The 18,014-nt window shown below is 41.9% G+C and overlaps 1 protein-coding gene across 3 annotated transcripts; it reads left to right on the top strand.

The window, feature by feature from the left end:
- Positions 1-1,327: 1,327 nt before the first annotated feature.
- Positions 1,328-17,685, top strand: dspa (desmoplakin a). Of its 3 annotated transcripts, none has more exons than XM_018676530.2 (24): positions 1,328-1,746; positions 3,059-3,143; positions 3,494-3,612; positions 3,948-4,092; positions 5,925-6,050; positions 6,154-6,207; positions 6,322-6,489; positions 6,672-6,776; positions 6,869-6,964; positions 7,054-7,179; positions 7,472-7,624; positions 7,754-7,908; positions 8,365-8,491; positions 8,626-8,812; positions 8,922-9,178; positions 9,388-9,569; positions 9,720-9,858; positions 10,047-10,240; positions 10,378-10,540; positions 10,729-10,812; positions 10,939-11,046; positions 11,295-11,393; positions 11,540-13,354; positions 13,908-17,685. In XM_018676530.2, the coding sequence occupies exons 1-24, from the start codon at positions 1,490-1,492 to the stop codon at positions 17,118-17,120; spliced, it is 8,157 nt and encodes a 2,718-aa protein (XP_018532046.1). In that variant the 5' UTR covers positions 1,328-1,489; the 3' UTR covers positions 17,121-17,685. The 3 variants fall into 3 exon arrangements, with proteins under 3 accessions (XP_018532046.1, XP_018532045.1, XP_018532049.1); XM_018676529.2 differs by having other exon boundaries at positions 8,919-9,178; XM_018676533.2 differs by having other exon boundaries at positions 1,332-1,746; positions 8,919-9,178; positions 11,540-12,037.
- The last annotated feature ends 329 nt before the right edge of the window (positions 17,686-18,014 follow it).

Below are 18,014 nucleotides of genomic sequence, written 5' to 3'. Positions count from 1 at the left end.
GTGATGTGATTTACTTGCAGATATACTGAGAGATAGTAGACAGATAAAGAACTGTTTCAAAACTCATTTGAAACCTATATTTTTGCAGAAACTTGGTGTTGTGTCAGCGTAAGCTACTCCACAAACACACTGAACTCTCACTTGAGCTCCTTTTGACCTCAAGATTGTTAAACCTAGGATGACAAATTCTTTGCACAACCACTATCTTTGGTCCCTCCTCTGGGGATTACATGTGTTGGCTGCTGTGCAATTTTATTTAATTATTGTGGACTGGATGTGTCACTATCACTTGCCAGAGTTTATATGAGTCTATAATTATCCTGACGCTGGGACAGAGGGGAAACAAACAATGACAACACCCTAGAAATTTGCTTAGAACCCAAATCTAGAAAGAAGTCGCAACAAGTAGATTTATAATAATTATTCAGAGGGTTCATGAATGTGATTAACTATTGAGGTTTTGATCATATTCAGGATATGGAGTTTACATGGAACATCTGGTTTCTGTCAGAGCAGTCCAGGTAGCATGGGGAGGACAAAGGACAAAAACCTGATCATAGCCAGGATACTAGTGTGCATATAAATGCACTCATTGTGAGCCATGAGGAGCCATAAAATGGCAAGAACTCCTCAGCAAAATTAAGAACACAGTTCATTTTATTTATTACAGGGAAAATGCACAGTGATCACTGTAAATGTGCCAAAGGGTTAGATGGGTAGATGTTATTCCAAACACTGTATCTGTATATGTTTCTGCTGCTATGCTACCGTACATATTATTCTATTGCACATATTTATAGTGTGTTTATGGTGAGTTTGTTTGTTTGTTTGTGTATTTGAAAGTATTGTGCCTTTTGAGGCTGTGAGCTACCAAACGAAATTTCGTTATGTGTATGCATAATGATAATAACGAATTCTTGAATCAATTTATTCCAGCTGTAGATTTCACCAAATATGAGGCACACCAATACAATACAGTAACATAGCTGGTTTGAGTTTAGAAAGATTAATTAACATCTCTGACATTATAACCCGTCCAGACAGAGCAAGTTTTACACGAGAAGCTTTATTTGTAGATCAAAGATCGGCTCCTTGTTAACCAGGATAATGGCAGTAAAAGTTACCCCGCAGCTCTTCGTCTATCACTTGAAGTTAATCAGGTTTTATTAGAATTCCTCCTAAATCTACTGACGAATCAAAGTTGTGATTGCAACATAACTTTCCACAAAATTTGCAGAATGGTATGACAGCCCCAGCACTAATCTTCCCAAACAGGGTAGTGGTTGTAAGAGTGTTTCGTAAACACAGCAAGGTGTGGTTTCCATGCGATCCAAAAGCGCCTAGCTTCCGTCTATTCACAGCAGACCATTATCTGCGCAACAGGAGACGGGGAGGGGAGAGGCGCAAGGTCTGTCCGCTGTCTGGACAGCAGAGCGAAAAAAAAACAAAAAACACAACTCTCTTTAACACCTAGAACAGCTCAGCAAAGATGAGTATGTACGGCTCTTCTTCGAGACTGGCCACCATGGGCCAGAGAAGTAATTCGCGACCGGATTTGGCGAGTCCGAGCTTTCGAAACGACGTGTTCGTCGGTGGAAACGGCTTCCAGGGGGAATACCAAGCAGGGGACGGCGGCTACACCTACACCACCTCTTACTCCAGGCACTCCGTACACGGCGGGGGGCCCGGACAGAAAGTGTACGTTAGCAAGGCTGGGGGCCCAATTGGTGGTGGTGGTGGAATGAGGTAAGAGATGTGAATTCACCTGTTGTTTTCAAATTAGTTTTAATATGCGCATGAAGGAGCCATTACGTATAAGCATACAGATGTGACGTTGTAAAAAAAAAAAAAAAAAAAAAAGTAAAATAGGGTACAATTAGCTAACAAAGTTATAGCAAACTACGAAGTCGTGAAAATATTTGAACAATATTATTCCAGTTCTGTCAAAGCAAAGTTATGAGACATGTAGATATGTTTTGGAAGATTAAATGGCTATTATTTTCACATTAAACCACAAAAATGTTATCAAGCAGGTTCCAGTAAGACCGTGAAGTCTATTTGTGTGTTACAGATAATGAATACCAACGGGAACACGAAGTGCAAATTATTTTCTCACAGATTAAAACGGTTCCGTCACCAGTTCAAATGCATCCCAGGTCTTGACCTCTTTGTTAATAGTGTTTTTTTTTTTAATGTATTGTCGTAATATACTTGCAGTAAATAATCCTATTTGCATCATTCAGCATCTGTTGCCCAATATTGTTGAATCACACTAGAAGTACGTGCACACACCCCTTGAATATCCTCCCACTACACATCATTCACCATGACATTAGTACCTAATGTTATGTCAGTGATGGCTTTGTCTATGCCAGAGCAGTTCAAACTATTTCCTTTTTTAAAAAGTTTCCAAGAGTATGGGGGAGTTGCGAGCTCTTTAAAGAGAGGAAGTCCAGAGTTGCTGTTGAGGGAGTTGCGAGCTCTTTAAAGAGAGAAAGTCCAGAGTTGCTGTTGAGGGAGTTGCGAGCTCTTTAAAGAGAGAAAGTCCAGAGTTGCTGTTGAGTGTTTTGCATTGGTGACCTTTTGGTGACCTATTTCCATGTCTCACAACCCAAAGCCAGACTTAAAATAAAGTAATGAATGAGTGTGTGTTGCATAAATTATCAATGACTGTTCGTCACCAGAAAGTACTTTGTTCTTTCTGTGATTTTCACACATTGCTGTTGTTATACATTGCCATGATCATTTAGAAACTTGGGTCTATTGTGTTTTAATTTCCTTTTCCATAAATTTCAGCAATCATTTACATGCATTTATAACAATTCAGTAACCTGCTAACTATATTAACTATATTAACAATATCTGTCCTTGGAATTTTGCATATTTAAAACTTGAAAAATCATCTCACTTACTTTTTCCTCAAAGTTTACATATTCTATTTATGACCTTCAACATAACTCTTTAACAAAACAAAACGGTCTGTGTTACAAGTGCTTAAAATACTCTGCTGTCTGTCATGTTTTTAAAAAAAAGTATTGTCTTCATGTTTTCTTTTCAGTGTACAGGCGATTCATCAAAAATCCACATTTCTGACCCACCAGTGTCACGAATACCTGCAGAGAGCGAAGATGATTCTCCAGGCTGTAAGTGTAGCACACAGGTTACCCTGAACTTAACTGGTTTCATTTGGTTGTTTGTTTTAATCTGTAATGATTGGAACACAATTATTAGAATAACAACATGGCTGCTTAGTTTGGCTGTGAAGTGAGATTCTCAGGCATGCAAATTCAATCAAGGCTGGAATTTTGTTGATTGTACAACAGACTACATTGTTGTAAGTTTTTCTGTTTGAGAGAATGATGATGCTCTATTTGTTTTTTGTTTTTTTTTGTTTTTTTAAAAAAAACAAACAATCAGAATATGACCCATTTAAAGTGAAATATAATTTGGCAGGTGTTAAGAGTTGTGTGTTTTTTTCTGTGTGATTTTATAGGGGGGTCCAGTGGTTGAGGTGGAGAAATTGTTGAGCATGGCTGGAGAATCCTTGGAACAGCTGAAGCTCTGTGGCCGAGAGCTGCAGCAAATGCGTGTACCCAGCGATGTCTTCAGAAAGTAAGACAAGATACAAGATGTGTGTGTGTGCCCTTTCCAACTGTGTGTCTTTGCATGTTTGCATTTCCATTCATGACTATGTGTACACTTCTGAATAATCCTGTCTGCAAATTAACAGGCAGGTGGCGCTAATAAGGTTGTAGACTTGACATCGGAGTTTCATCTTTATACTTGAACCAAACCTCATACAGAGAGAGTAAAACTTAGGAGGTTAATCTTTACTGCACATGCTTCTCATTCAGCTGTATCTGCCTGCCTGATTCCTTTGAAGTCAAGAGATCAGGGTGCCCTTATAAAGATTCACAGAGTATTTCCTTTTTTGTACATCTCCACAGTGTAGAGCAGATCCAGCACTTGTACGTTACTATCGAACAGCAGCTTGTCACTGGCGTGGGCGGGAGACCAAACAGGGGCAGCGTTGGCTCCCTTGAGGGAGGGAGGATCTTTAATGATGCCATGGCCTGGATTGCCCAACAGAAGGTGAGCTCTCCATACTTATGAGATATTTAAGAACACGGTTCTGCTCGAAGTTTCTGCCTCTTAAAAGGAAGTTTTTCCTTGCCACAGTCGCCTAGTGCTTGCTCATGGTGGGATCTGTTGGGTTTTTCTCTGTAAATCTTATAAGATAAAGAGTACGGTCTAGACCTGCTTTATATGTACAGTGCCTCAAGATAACTTCTGTTGTGAATTGGCGCTATATAAATAAAATTTGACTTGACTTGACTTGACTTGACAATAAAAAGCACAACCAATATGGGTGATATCATTTAAATCAACATCACACATCAACAAACATGACAGTAAAAGTAAATGTGCAAAATCTCTCATTAAATAAAACGTGCAATTAACTGTGCCTCACTGTTATGAAGTACATCAGACAGAACATGAAAAACAAAACATGTTATTATACTAATTATTTCGAATTCTGTTCAATCATAACTCTGAATTGTTGCCAGCATCAGCATACTCATCCGATGTATTTGGTGACAACATCACCCACATGCCTTGGCGAAACTTGGAATCTGTGCCCAACAGTTTTTAACCTGTTTAGGCAGTATGAATAAGTACACATGCATGTATGTGCATGTCTGCATGGGTGCGTCAGTTTGCACAGTTTTTTTTTTATGTGAGGGGCAGAAGAGCTGGTGGGGGGGAGTGCACTTTACCCTATTACTTATACTGACCTCCTGTAACTGAAACCATCTGGACACGCTGCCAAAACCCGATCCGTGAGTGAAAGAGGCCAAGAGAGGCGCAGGAGGATTGAAACAAAGAAAATGAAAGAGCTCTGCCATTGGAGAAGAGAGCAACAGAAAGAGAGAGGGGGAGAGAGAGAGAGAGGAAGGCAGACAGAGACAGAGCGAGCAAAGAAGGAGACAGATAAAGAAGCTGTGGAAGCAAAAGGAAAAGTAGAAGTGAAAGAGTGTGAAATTTGAAACTCTCTACAGAGTCAGTTGTTATGGGACGGTGCAGTTCAGTTGATCTCTAACATGTTTGTGGGAATACGCCCTTCTACTCCCTACCTCCCCAACCCTCCCACCAAAAACACACCCTGTCATTTTGTCACCACTTCCAGCCTCACCTCTCTATGATCCACCATTGATTTCCTCCTCCCTTGACATATAGAAACATGTCTTTACATATGTTTGCATCAGTTTTTATACTTCTGGTATTGCCTTTTTTAAAACTCTAACTGGAAACGCCTCACCTGATGATCTCCTGCCGCCATTTTAATCTTTTTTGTTGACCTTTCTCCATTAGACATTACGGCACTCAGTCAATCAAGCTCTCCTAACAGCCGTGTTGGGTAGCTGTTACAGCCGAGCAATCATGAAGGAAAAGGGAGTGGTGAGAAAACAAAAGCCTTGAGAGAGACGAGAGAGAAAAAATGCAAGTAAAGAGCAGGGACTGGTTGAGGTTGGTTTGCTGGCAGGGCTCTTATCAAAGCTGAGAGCTGTGGAACAAGGGGGGAATAGTTGGAATAGTTTCCTGCTTAACAATGGACTTAATGATTATATGCTGACACCTGGAGGACAAAGGTGGAAAAGACATAGGAATTAACAGCAGGCACTATTCTTCATCTGTTGAGATTCAGAATTCTTTTTACTGATAGGATAAGGCTGGTGAAATTCTGTGTTTTTCTCATTGTCAACCCATTCCACAAATAAACCAAAACAATTAATTTTATCTGCTTACAAGTACTGCCTGTAATTATGTGTAGCAGTTATTGCATTTCAGAAATGCAATAACTGCTGCAATGAAATCCCAAATGCAATGAAATCCCAAATAAACTGTGATTCTGCATCTTGCAGCGTATGATTGAGACAGCGCCGTGGGGGGACGACTCAGAAACCATAGAAAAACAAATCCTAAGCCACAACAAAACCCACAGCTCTATCCAGAGGAGTCAGGAAGTAGACCGTGCCAGAGATGAACTGGTGAGTTTGTTTATTCTTAAGATATCTTGTTTGTAAGGAAAATGGTAATCTATGCATCATGTGTATAAATGCCTAATATTTTGTAATCCTGTCTTTTTTTTAGAGGGGCGACAAGTACAACCTCTCTATCCTGGAACAAGAATGGGACAGCTTGCAGGTAGAACCAACTGCCTTTAACAAACAAGTTTATTAGTGCATAAGCAGTATTATGTATGATCACCATTGTTTTTTTTAATATCACATTCCTAAATTTACCTTGTTTCTGTCTCAGAAAATGTCCCACAGCCGTCTTGGTCAGCTGCGTGACCTTCAAAACATCATTGAGGAGATCTCTCGGGCCATCATGTGGGTGAATGACAAAGAGGAGGAGGAGCTTGTGTTTGACTGGGGAGACAGGAACATCGACCAGTACATTCCCAAGAAAGAAGAAAGTTACTCAGTAAGGATCTCTGTCTGAACTCCGCTTTTACCCTGGTTGGCTGTTTCTTTCGTAGTTTATATGTTTGATTACGTATTTACATCTGATGATGATCTTTCCTTCATCATTAAAGTCTTAGTTACATATGTTGGCAAGTCAGCATTCAGCCAATCTGATTTTCTTACTCTCTGTTTTTCTGTCAGAGGTTGATGAGGGACCTGGAGGAGAAGGAGAAGGAGCTAAACAAGTTGAAGGTGAAAGCAGATGGACTCCTGAACAACAACCATCCTGCCTCCGATAAGATTGAAGTAAGTTGTTGAGTTTTTTCTTAGTGTTTAACTTTATCAAATGACAAATTACCCACTGGTTTTGGTACTGACAACTCTGTGTGCCCCCACAGGCCTACATGGATACCTTGCAGACCCAGTGGAGCTGGCTTCTTCAGATTACCAAGTGTATCCATGTTCATTTGAAGGAGAACGCTGCCTACAGCCAGGTAAGTGCTCAGCTCTGCTCTTGCTCTAGAGCCCTGTTTCATATGTTTTCATATGAGTACTGACCAAAGTGTTTTGCTGCCATCTTCAGTTTTTCAAGGAGGCCAATGAGACCTATTCCAAGCTGCAGAAGCAGCATGAGACTATCCGAAGCAAGTTTACCTGCGACAAGAACACCCACCTGGATAACCTCATTGAACTCCTGAAAAACCTGGAGGTATAATTATACTTTGCTAAGTCGTAAAATAAAATACCTCTATGCAGGTATGAAGCACAAAACATTCTTGAACAGACAGTTGTTGAGACACCTGGGTGTGAAAGATTTGCATGTCTGGTCACCAGTTCCACCACTGGTCAGGCCAGTTTTATAACAGAATAAATTGAATGTTTTTGCATTTAGCTTGTAGGCCTGTAGAGATGGGACTTAAAATGACAGTGTACAGTGTCAGTGTACAGTGACGCAGTTAAGAACCCATATCTTTATTATCTTTATTTTTGGATGTTCACAGAAAGAGAGGGAACAAATTCTGGAAAATAAGAGACAGGTCCAAAGCCTGGTCAACAAGTCTAAGTCCATTGTCAGGCTGAAACCTCGCAACCCTGAGGAGAAGACCACCAGCCCTGTCATAGTCCAGGCCTTATGTGACTTTAAACAAGACCAGGTGGGATATATACTCTCTCACAGACACATACACACAAACACCGACACATAGAATATTAAGTGGAATACTATAGTATAGTATAATTCAGTGTTTCCTCTGCTTGTATCCATATTCTGTTTACTGCAACAGAAAGGGATTTTAAAAGGGAATGAGGGCATCCTGAAGGACAACTCGCAGCGCAGCAAGTGGCTTGTGACGGGACCTGGAGGTCTGGACATGTTGATTCCCTCTGTTTGTCTGCTCATCCCCCCACCAAACCCACTCAGCATTGGCCTCGCCAACAAGTAAGAGATATAACAGTTAATGAGTAGAATGTAGATCAAACATTGTCTGAGAAAATACTGCTCAGATACTGGTTATGGCATTTCAAATCCTGTCAGCTGTAGTGGATTTATTTTATCTTTAAAATGTAATGATGTCGTTGATATACTATGCAGCCTGTGGGGCCTCACAGGCTTTCAGAACTAGAAAAACAACCTTGATTTTGTCATTGTGATATATATATTTAGTTGACACTGTCTGATTTATTGTTTAAAGTTTTAAAGAAATAAGGAAATATTCTTCCTCACACAGACACATACACACAAACACAGACAGCACCAGAACTAAGTAATCATTCAGCTCAAATGAAGATTTGAAAATCTCATTTTTTGCATCTGATAAATATTACTGTACATACTGTGTTTTCCATGTTGTGTCTTAAGTATTACAAGTGATTGATGGCTTGCTCTGTTCCCTAGGAATGAGCAGTATTATGAAGCCATCATGGGCATCTGGAATCAGCTCTACATCAACATCAAGAGTCTCATCTCGTGGCAGTATTGCCTCAAAGACATCAATTACATTAACTCTCTCACTGTCAGCATGGTAAGATACCACAAAGAAAGCAATCAACATCTTAGTTTTACTTTTCAAATTACTTAGTTATAATAGCAAGTAAATCTGAATTAGTCGTTTTCTGTGTTTTTTGTTTAACGTAATCATTCTCCATTGTCTGACAGCTGTCCAAGATGCGTCCTGACGAGTACCGCAATGTCATCAAAAGACTGGAGACTCACTACCAAGAGTTCATTCGTACCAGCCAGGGATCTGAGCTGTTTGGGGAGGAGGACAAGAAAACCATCCAAGGCCACGTTGATAAAGCCCAGAACCACTATGATACACTGATTATCCAGCTGCCTGCTTACGGTGAGTGTAAAATGTCTTTACTTTATCCCTAACTTGTCAGTCCTGTGAATTCACAAAAGCAGTGTTATTTTTTCCACTATAAATTGATATTCTTCAAATTTTCCAGTAGTCAGTAAAGGGGACGAAGGGGCGAAGACTGAACCCCCAAAGCAGCCTTCGACACCCAAGATCCCAAAGGCCACTGCCGCCAAGGTCCAAACTACAGCTCCCACAACCAGTTCTACCCTCAGCCTTACCCTGCTCAGCAGTCTGCAAGAAATTCGACGCAGGCTGGAGCTGGCTGAGTCTGGTCTCACCAGTCATCTCCATGTTCCCCTGGGGGAAAACAGTGTGCACGAGTGCTCAGTGCACATCCAGAGGCTGCAGGTATGTGACCACTCATTTATTTTCCCTAATTAAAAGTGAGGTTAATCTTTGCTACAAACCCCATTGCAAATTATGAGTGAAATATAACTGTAAATATTTTTTTTAAATCCCAGCTTACCTCAAGAAAATTACAAGTTAATTTCATTAAGTGCACTTTGTTAAAAAATAATTTATTTGAATTTAACATAATATTACATATTGATTTCCAGACTGTGCACCAAGATTTGGACTCTATTCATGATGAGTACCTGTGCCTAAGAGAAAAGATTATAAAGCAACTGGAGGGGATACCTGCAGACTCTGAGCAAGCCAAGTTCCTCCGCTCTGAACTAGAAATCATCAACCAGAAACTCGGAGGCCTGCAGGGTCTCTACTCAGCCTACCTTCAGAGGTACATTATTTTACTCTAATTACACCACCTTTTTATTTATTCCACTGTATTCCATTGTTTGAGTAAATGCTGCAGGAACTAATGTAGGTACAGGGACTTTTCATCTAATTAACTGTTGCAATTATTATAATAACTGTGTGTTTCCAACAGACTGTCGGCTCTTAAGGCCTTGCTCCAGAGTCTTATCCAGGCCGAGGATATCATTAAAGTCCATGAGGCCCGGCTCACAGAGAAGGAGACCACCTCTCTGGATCTTCGGGAGGTGGAAAACTATCGAAGCACACTAAAGGTTTGACACATTCTCCATATTTACTTTAGACTGACATGTCTTGCTTTATAATTTGAATTTTTAGAAAATAAAAGTAGAATAGTGCAGAAGCAGTAATACCAGTAATTAATTAGTCGTACCCAGTCACTTAATTCACTTGTATTGTATCTTTGAAGAGAAATGTAATTTTTTGCGATTCTCTATCAAAGCAAATGAAGAGTGATCTGGAGCAAAAAAGAGACCTGCTGACAGCTATGGAGTCTGACTTGAGTAAAGCTGTGCACTGGAATGATCAAATCTCTGAGTCCTTCCACAAGTGTGATGTGGATTTGTCCAAATACTCAGACCTGGTGAGTCAGATGTCTGACCGCTGGCGCCGCATCCAAACCCAGATTGATAGCAGGTATAGTAATATAGTCTGTATGTGCACGCATCTCTTCAAGACGTCTGAATGTTCTTCCACATCCTCTGTTTGTCACTTCTCGTAACAACGTTAAAAATACCCTTTCATTCCCCTGCCTCCCACTTTTTCCTGCTCAGAATGTGGGACTTGGAGAAGCAGGAGAAACAGCTGCAGCATTATCAGCAGAGCAGCACTTCCCTGGAACAGTGGATAGACAATGCCAGGAACCGGCAGGACACCCTTCAGATGGTTAAGCTCAGTGACATCCAGACTCTAATGGACCATCTCAACCAACAGAAGGCACGTTACATCAACAAATCGGAATCAGTAATAGTATTTGAACAGAACTGATTTGTTTTTTAATTGGAAGATTCCACCATTCATTCTAATAAATGGTTATTCTTTAAAGTAATGAATGACTTAGAGAAACCACAGACTGGATGATCTGATTAATCAGTGAATTTAATGGCTTTGTTCTTACTGCACAGGCACTTCACACTGAAATTAAAGGAAAGAAAGAGAAAGTAGAGGATGTGCAGAAAAATGCAGACACCTGTGCTGCATCCATAAAGGTTTGCTGTGAATTTATGTGCACTGTTTTCTTTCAATTTAAAAGATTTTCATATATACTGCCAAGCGGACATACACGCAGCTATGGTACAGACTAGTGAAGTCTATAATGTGTTGTATGTTTTCAGGACTATGAACTGCAGCTGGCTTCCTACAGTTCAGGCCTGGAAACTCTGCTTAATATTCCTATCAAGAGAACAATGCTGCACTCCCCCGCCTCTGTGGTCAGACAAGAGGTATGAGCAGTTACTTGCTGTTAAGTCACATTACATATTTAAGTGATTGCTATATATTTATCAGCTCTTTGTTAAACCACTGTTATATTAAACAGTGGTTATTTCCTTTCTACTATAAAGCTTATGTAGTACAGCCAATTTAAAGGTTAATCCCTTAATTGCAGGAGTCATTAAAAGATATAACTGGAATGTTATTAACAGCTCAAAATTTGATATCAGTATTCATCCACTAATTTTAATTCCGTCAGGCGGCTGACCTCCAGTCCCGCTACATAGAGCTTCTGACTCGCTCTAGTGACTACTACAAGTTCCTAGGGGAGCTGCTGAAGAACATGGAAGAGCTGAAGGTAAGTTTTGGATTTGTATGATGCCATTCATCATTCATTGATTATTATGTTGATAAAATATGATAAATACAAGATACATGAACAAATAGGTTTGTTTAACAATATGAAAGTAGGTGACTTGAGGCTTTTCCTTTCATTCTCCTCAGATGAGGAACACCAAGATTGACATGCTGGAGGAGCAACTGAGACGTCTGAAGGAGGACCTCCAGGATCGTAGTGAGAAAAACAAGTCTCTGGAGGATGCTTTGGCCCGCTACAAACTGGAGCTCACTGAGTCAAGGGGTCAGCTCATTTCTATGGAGGAAGTGCAGAGAACCAAAGCAGCACAAGTTAATGCTGCCAAGGAAAGCCTGGACAGCACACACAGCCAGCTTCAAGAACTTAATGAGCAACTGACCCGCATTAAATACCAGCTGGATGAGGAGAAGAGGAAAAGAAGGTTGGCAGAGGAGCGCTACACAAGCCAGCAAGAAGAGTATGAGGGGGCTGTTCGCCGCAGACAGAAAGAACTGGAAGAGCTCAACTGGACGAAGATTGACTTAGAGAAGACCGTGAAGGACAAGGAACGTGAACTGGAGAGGATGAAGATACTGCTAGAAGAGGAGGCGGCACGTCGACGAAATGCTGAATCAGATATCTCAAAGGTAAGAACACAGTGCACCCAGGAGGTTAATCAACTTAAGCAGACATATGAAAAAGAGATCCACGTTACCAAGACCACGATCTTGAAAGCCTCACAACAGAAAGACGAAGATACAGCAGAGCTCAGATTGCAAGTTGACAGACTCACTGCTGAGAAGAGAGATCTAGAGGATGAGCTGAGAAGATTGAGACAGTCTATTACTCACACAGAGGAGCAGAAAAGCAGAGCAGAGCAGGAAGCCAGCCAGCAGAGGGCCTCAGTGGCACAAGAAACAAGGATCCGTAGTGAGCTGGAGGTGCAGCTGAGAACCCTCATGCAGCAGAGAGGAGAGGATGAGCTCAAACTAAGGGAAGCCACCAAAAACAATCAGGAAAAGTCTAGGCAGATCAGCGTGCTAACATTTAATCTGGATGAGGAGGGGAAGAAGAGGAGAGCTCTCGAATTAGAAATTAATCACCTGAAACAAGCTGAGGCAGAGCTGAAGGCAAAGAACACCTCCTATCTGGAGGCAATTAACAAGCTTAAAGTGTCTGAGCAGGAGATTCACATTACCCGAGTGGAGCTGGAGAAGCAAACCAGTGAGAAAACCAAAGTTGAGCAGAGTTCTGCCAGGTTGCAGAGCCGTATTCGGGAACTTCAGTGTTCTCTGGATGGGATGGAGGCTGAGTTGGAGAAGCAAAAGAAGACAAACCAAGAGGAGTTCACACGTAGAAAGAGAATGGAGGCAGAGCTTGAGAGAATGACACATACCTGCAGAGAGCACACCACCACAATTAATACACTGAAATCTGTTCAACTAGAGGCTACTAACTCTGGAAGGAAGTACGAGCAGGACCTTAGGGCCCTCCAGGAGGCTTTGGACAAGAGCCTGAGGGAGCATAAAATCACCAAGGAGGAAATGGCAGCTGTAACAGCTGAGCTGAAGACATTGAAACAGAAGCTCATGCAGGAACAGGCCCGAATTCATGAGCTCAACCAACGTAACGAGAGCCTATATAAGACCATTGAGGAGAAGAGCCGCCAGCTTAATGAATACACCACAGAGGTTGAAAAGCTGAAGACACTGACACAGAACCTGACAAGGGAGAGACTGAGGTTGGAAGAGGAGCTGAGGGCAGTTAGACAGGAGAGAGATGAACTGAAGCTTTCCAAAGATACTATAGATGGAGAGAGTGCCACTCAGATTTCATCGTTACATGTCCAGCTTCAGAGTAGCACCAAGAGGACATCGGAGCTCCAGGCTCTCATCAATGACCTGACCCAGGAGAGAGAAAAGCTTAAATTGGAAATAGACAAATTCCAAAAGCAATCGATTGAGGTATTTTTGAGTGCACTGAAGGATCATCTCCGCATAATTCAACTAATTTTTTCTGCTTTTGCATGGTCATAGGTGCATTAAGACTGAACCTGATTTCAAAGTAGTCCTGCTATATTTGTGACAATACTCAAGATTATTTATTTTAGGTGTTTTGCATGAAACTATCACAAACTATCAAATCACTTATTTGCAAATGCTTTTGCTTAGATATGCATGTTGCTCACCCTTTTACTTCACGCATTATGTCAGTAAATTCTACTTTACTATAATAACAGTCACTGTTAAACCATTAAACACTGTATACTAACAGATGTTAAAAATATATGCTCATCTCTGTGCATATGTAAAAAAGTTACAACATTATTGAGAACTGAGGGACATGAAATTGGATCATGACATCAAATGATAATTTTATATGTATGTTGCTAAGGAAATTAATGTGTATTCCAAATGCATAAATTAATGGATCATAGTTGCAGCTTTTTGCACATGTGGAAATAACATTTTGCCATTTTTGTGCAGACAAACAATGTGTCTTCTTATCTCTCCACAGACATCCATCATGGTGCATGAGTCCAAGAGCCAATACAGTGAACTGTTGCTGGAGAAGGAGAGTTTGCTATCCAAGCTTAAACTGCTGGAGGGAGACAAGAATCGCCATCAGCGCATTGAAGAGGAGCTCGCTCGCATCAAGGTCACACTAGAGACTGAGCTCCGCAACAAACAGCATCTGCAGGATGAAAAGAATGCCATCCTCAAGGATTTCAACTACATGAAGAGCCAGTATGAGCTTAGAGACAGTCAGATTAGGCAGTGTGAATCGGACAGAGACAAGGCTGATCGCGAGAAGCTCTCACTGAAGAATGAGATTGAAAAGCTCATGAGGGAGCTGAAGAGTGTTGAGGAGAGGTACAAGAGCAGGCTGTTGAGCTCTGAAAAGGAGGTGTCAGATCTAGCTCTGAAGAGAGATGCCCTGGAGAGAGAGATACAGAGGCTACAGCAGAGACCTAGCACTCTGAACAAGCAGACTCAGACAGATGAGAAGATCCCAACCATTGATCCATCCAAGCTGCTCTTTGATGGGGTACGCCGCAAAGTCACTGCCCACCAGCTTTTCGACTGTGGTATAATCAGTAAAACCACTCTAGACCAGCTCCTAAAGGGACGAAAGACAGTAGATGAGGTAGCTGTGGACATCCAACTTAGTCTAAAGGGTACTGGCGTTATTGCTGGCATGACAACAGCGTCTCAAGGGAAAATGCCATTCACTGAAGCCAAAAACAAGAAACTCCTCAGCCCAGAGAGCGCCCTCATGCTTTTGGAAGCTCAAGCAGCAACAGGCTACATAGTGGACCCTGCATTTAATGAAAAGATGCCCGTGGATACTGCCTGTTCCAGGGGGATTGTAGACACAGAAGACAGAGACATCTTGGTGACAGCTGAAGCAGCTAGCACAGGCTTCAAAGATCCATACAGTGGCAAAGTGTTATCCGTGGGTCAGGCTTGCAAACAGGGCCGCATAGACAAAGACACAGCTGTCCGCTTGCTACAGGCTCAGGAGTCTGTGGGAGGCATACTGGATCCTGTTCTGAGTGTGTTCCTTCCAAAGGATCTGGCCTTGGATCGCAATCTTATTGATGAGGAGCTCTACAGGGCTTTGAACAAAAAACCTAGCTGCTACCTGGATCCTGCAACTGGAGAGAAGATAAGTTATACTGACCTTAGGAAGAAATGTACAGTGGAGCCTGTTTCTGGCTTGCTTCTGCTCCGTGGTCCAGAAAAGCCCATGACAGTAAAAGGTATCCGTGGTGAAGTCTCTGTCACAGAGCTCATCAAATCTGAACTGCTGGATGAAAATGACTTGGCGAAGCTCAACCAGGGCAAGCTCACCAGCAAAGACATTGAGGACAAGCTGAGGTCTTACCTCTATGGCTCCACGTGTATTGCAGGGATCTATGACGAGGCCAGTGATCGAATCCTGCCTTTCTATCAAGCAATGAAGGAAGGTCTGCTCATGAGAGGAACCACACTGGAGCTTCTTGAGGCCCAAGCTGCTTCTGGCTTCATTGTTGATCCAGTCAACAATGTCTTCCTCACGGTGGAGGAAGCCACAAAGAGAGGCCTGGTCGGGAAAGAGTTTAAGAACAAATTGTTGTCTGCAGAGAAGGCAGTAATTGGATACACAGACCCAGCAACAGGAAAGACAATCTCCCTCTTCCAGGCCATTGAGAAAGATCTTATTGAGAAAGGTCATGGAATCCGTCTACTTGAGGCCCAGATTGCCAGCGGTGGGATTATTGACCCCAAAGAGAGCCACCGTATTGATGTCGCTGTTGCCTATAAAAGGGGGTATTTTGATGAAGAGATGAATGAAATCCTAACTTATGAAGGAGATGACACAAAAGGGTTCTTTGACCCAAATACCAAGGATAACCTGACATATCTTCAGCTGAAGGACAGGTGCATCACAAATTCCAAAACAGGCCTGATACTCCTGCCACTCAAAGACAAAAGGAAGCCCAAGATGTCGCAGGAAAGCCGTACCAATATCCTCCGCAAGAGGCGGGTTGTGATAGTTGACCCAGACACTGGGCTGGAGATGTCAGTGAGGGAGGCCTATCACAGGGAGCTGATTGACTACGACACCTTCCTGGACCTGTCAGAGCAGGAATGTGAGTGGGAAGAAATAACTATTAAGGGGTCAGATGGCTCTGCGCGTTTGGTGATAGTGGACAGGAAAACAGGAATCCAGTATGACATCCAGGACTGTCTGGAGCGTGGTATCATTGACCAGAGGTCTTTGGATCAGTATCGCACTGGAAAGTTAACCTTGACCCAGTTTGCTGACCAAATTTCCAGCAGAACTAGCGGATCTGAGATGATGATTTCAGCCAGCAATGTTGATGACATGGTCACTTGCAGCAGCCCCACCCAGGCCACACCATCGTCTCCTACCGTCCGTAGACGCTTCAGCAGTATTTCTATTACTGTCTCTCCCCCAGAGATGTTTGATGACCAGAGCCCTGTGGCAGCCATATTTGATACAGAGACCTTGGAGAAGATAACTATTCCTGAAGGGCTCCGAAGAGGCATAGTTGACACAATTACAGCACAGAGGTTGCTTGAGGCACAGGCATGCACAGGTGGTATTATCAACCCTGCTACTGGTGAGAGACTGTCACTGCAGGATGCTGTCCATCAGAGCATCATTGATGACAGCATGGCAACTAAGCTGAAACCTGCTCAGAAAGCCTACGCTGGTTTCGAGGATGTGAAGACTAAAAGAAAGATTTCCGCAGCAGAAGCAGTAAAGGAGACATGGCTGCCTTATGAGGCAGGTCAGAGATTTTTGGAGTTTCAGTACCTAACAGGTGGCCTGATCGAACCTGGCACTGGACGTCGCATTACCATCGAAGAGGCTATCCGCAGGGGGTGGCTTGATGGTCAGGGGGCCCAGAAGCTACAAGATACACGGAACCACCAGAAGAACCTAACCTGTCCTAAGACGAAACTGAAGATCTCCTACAAGGAAGCCATGGACAGCTGCATGGTGGAGGAGAGCAATGGTATGAAGATGCTGCAGGCCACCTCCATATCCTCTAAGGGAATCAGCAGCCCTTACAATGTCTCTAACCCAGGATCTCGCTCAGGGTCCAGGGCCGGTTCCCGTACTGGCTCCAGAAGCGGATCTCGTAGAGGCAGTGTGGATTACTCCTCCACTTACACCTACAGCTTCTCCTCCAGCAGCGCCACCTACAGCTCTTAATGCACAGCACAGACAAAGTATAAAACTAGATTAGTTATTACTAGCATTTCCTATGCAGTTAAGAGTACTTTTTTTAACAGTTCGCTTTTCTAAAAAATTATGCTAGTTAATAGATTTTGGGAGATTTGTTTAAGTGCTGAATCTGATTCCTTTAAATGTTTTGATTGTTTGCAGTTTTGGTGATTTGGTTTTTGAATATAAAGCATAATGCTGGCTATAATTCATGCTTGTGTTCTAATGCATACATTTTGAATAAATATGTTTGTCATAGCTCATGTTAACATAGAGCTTTTTTAGATTATAACATTGTTATTTTAAAATATGCTTGTTGACCTCAACAGCATGCCCTAAAAATTAATTTAGCTATTTTGTATTCTTAGTTTATTGCAGCTTGACTCATGTATGTTTCTTTCTATTTTTTAGAAGAAAAAAAAGCTATTTTGTTAATTGCAAATGCTAAGGTATAGCTTAAAATACTGACTTGACAAAGTACTGATCAACTATGAATATTCTTTGCCACTTAATGTCCCTCCAGTGATTAAAAAATAAAGTTGTTGTAACAATATCTATTCATGCATTCATTCATTTGTTGACTGGCTGAGTGTCTGTATTCTGCAGTAAAAGTTGAAACAGTTCATTGTATTAGGAGAGGCTAATGCGCATTTTTCGAAAGCAGTAAACATTGTTACCTAAGGATGGCGCTAGTTGTCATGTTAAAAATATTTAATTGCAATCCTGTGAGCCCACTGCCGCACACTGTGCAGTTTACTAGAGGTAAATAAAATTGCAGACTTTGGCTGTGGTATGATATTAGCAGGTTGTAGGTGGCAGATTTCACCAGCGATGCATGAGCTATAATATTTGAAATTTGGGTCTCCATATGTAACGAACTTG

The sequence above is a fragment of the Lates calcarifer genome, linkage group LG4 (genome assembly GCF_001640805.2).
Source record: "Lates calcarifer isolate ASB-BC8 linkage group LG4, TLL_Latcal_v3, whole genome shotgun sequence".
Taxonomy (NCBI): domain Eukaryota; kingdom Metazoa; phylum Chordata; class Actinopteri; family Centropomidae; genus Lates; species Lates calcarifer.
This window is presented reverse-complemented; position numbering and strand designations above follow the sequence as displayed.

Bases quoted from the DNA above. Each gene is read 5' to 3' on its own strand.
- dspa (XM_018676529.2), top strand. From the start codon at position 1,490: ATGAGTATGTACGGCTCTTCTTCGAGACTGGCCACCATGGGCCAGAGA. The intron at 7,625-7,753 runs GTGGGATATATA...TTACTGCAACAG, and splicing joins GTGACTTTAAACAAGACCAG to AAAGGGATTTTAAAAGGGAA. The intron at 8,492-8,625 runs GTAAGATACCAC...ATTGTCTGACAG, and splicing joins ACTCTCTCACTGTCAGCATG to CTGTCCAAGATGCGTCCTGA.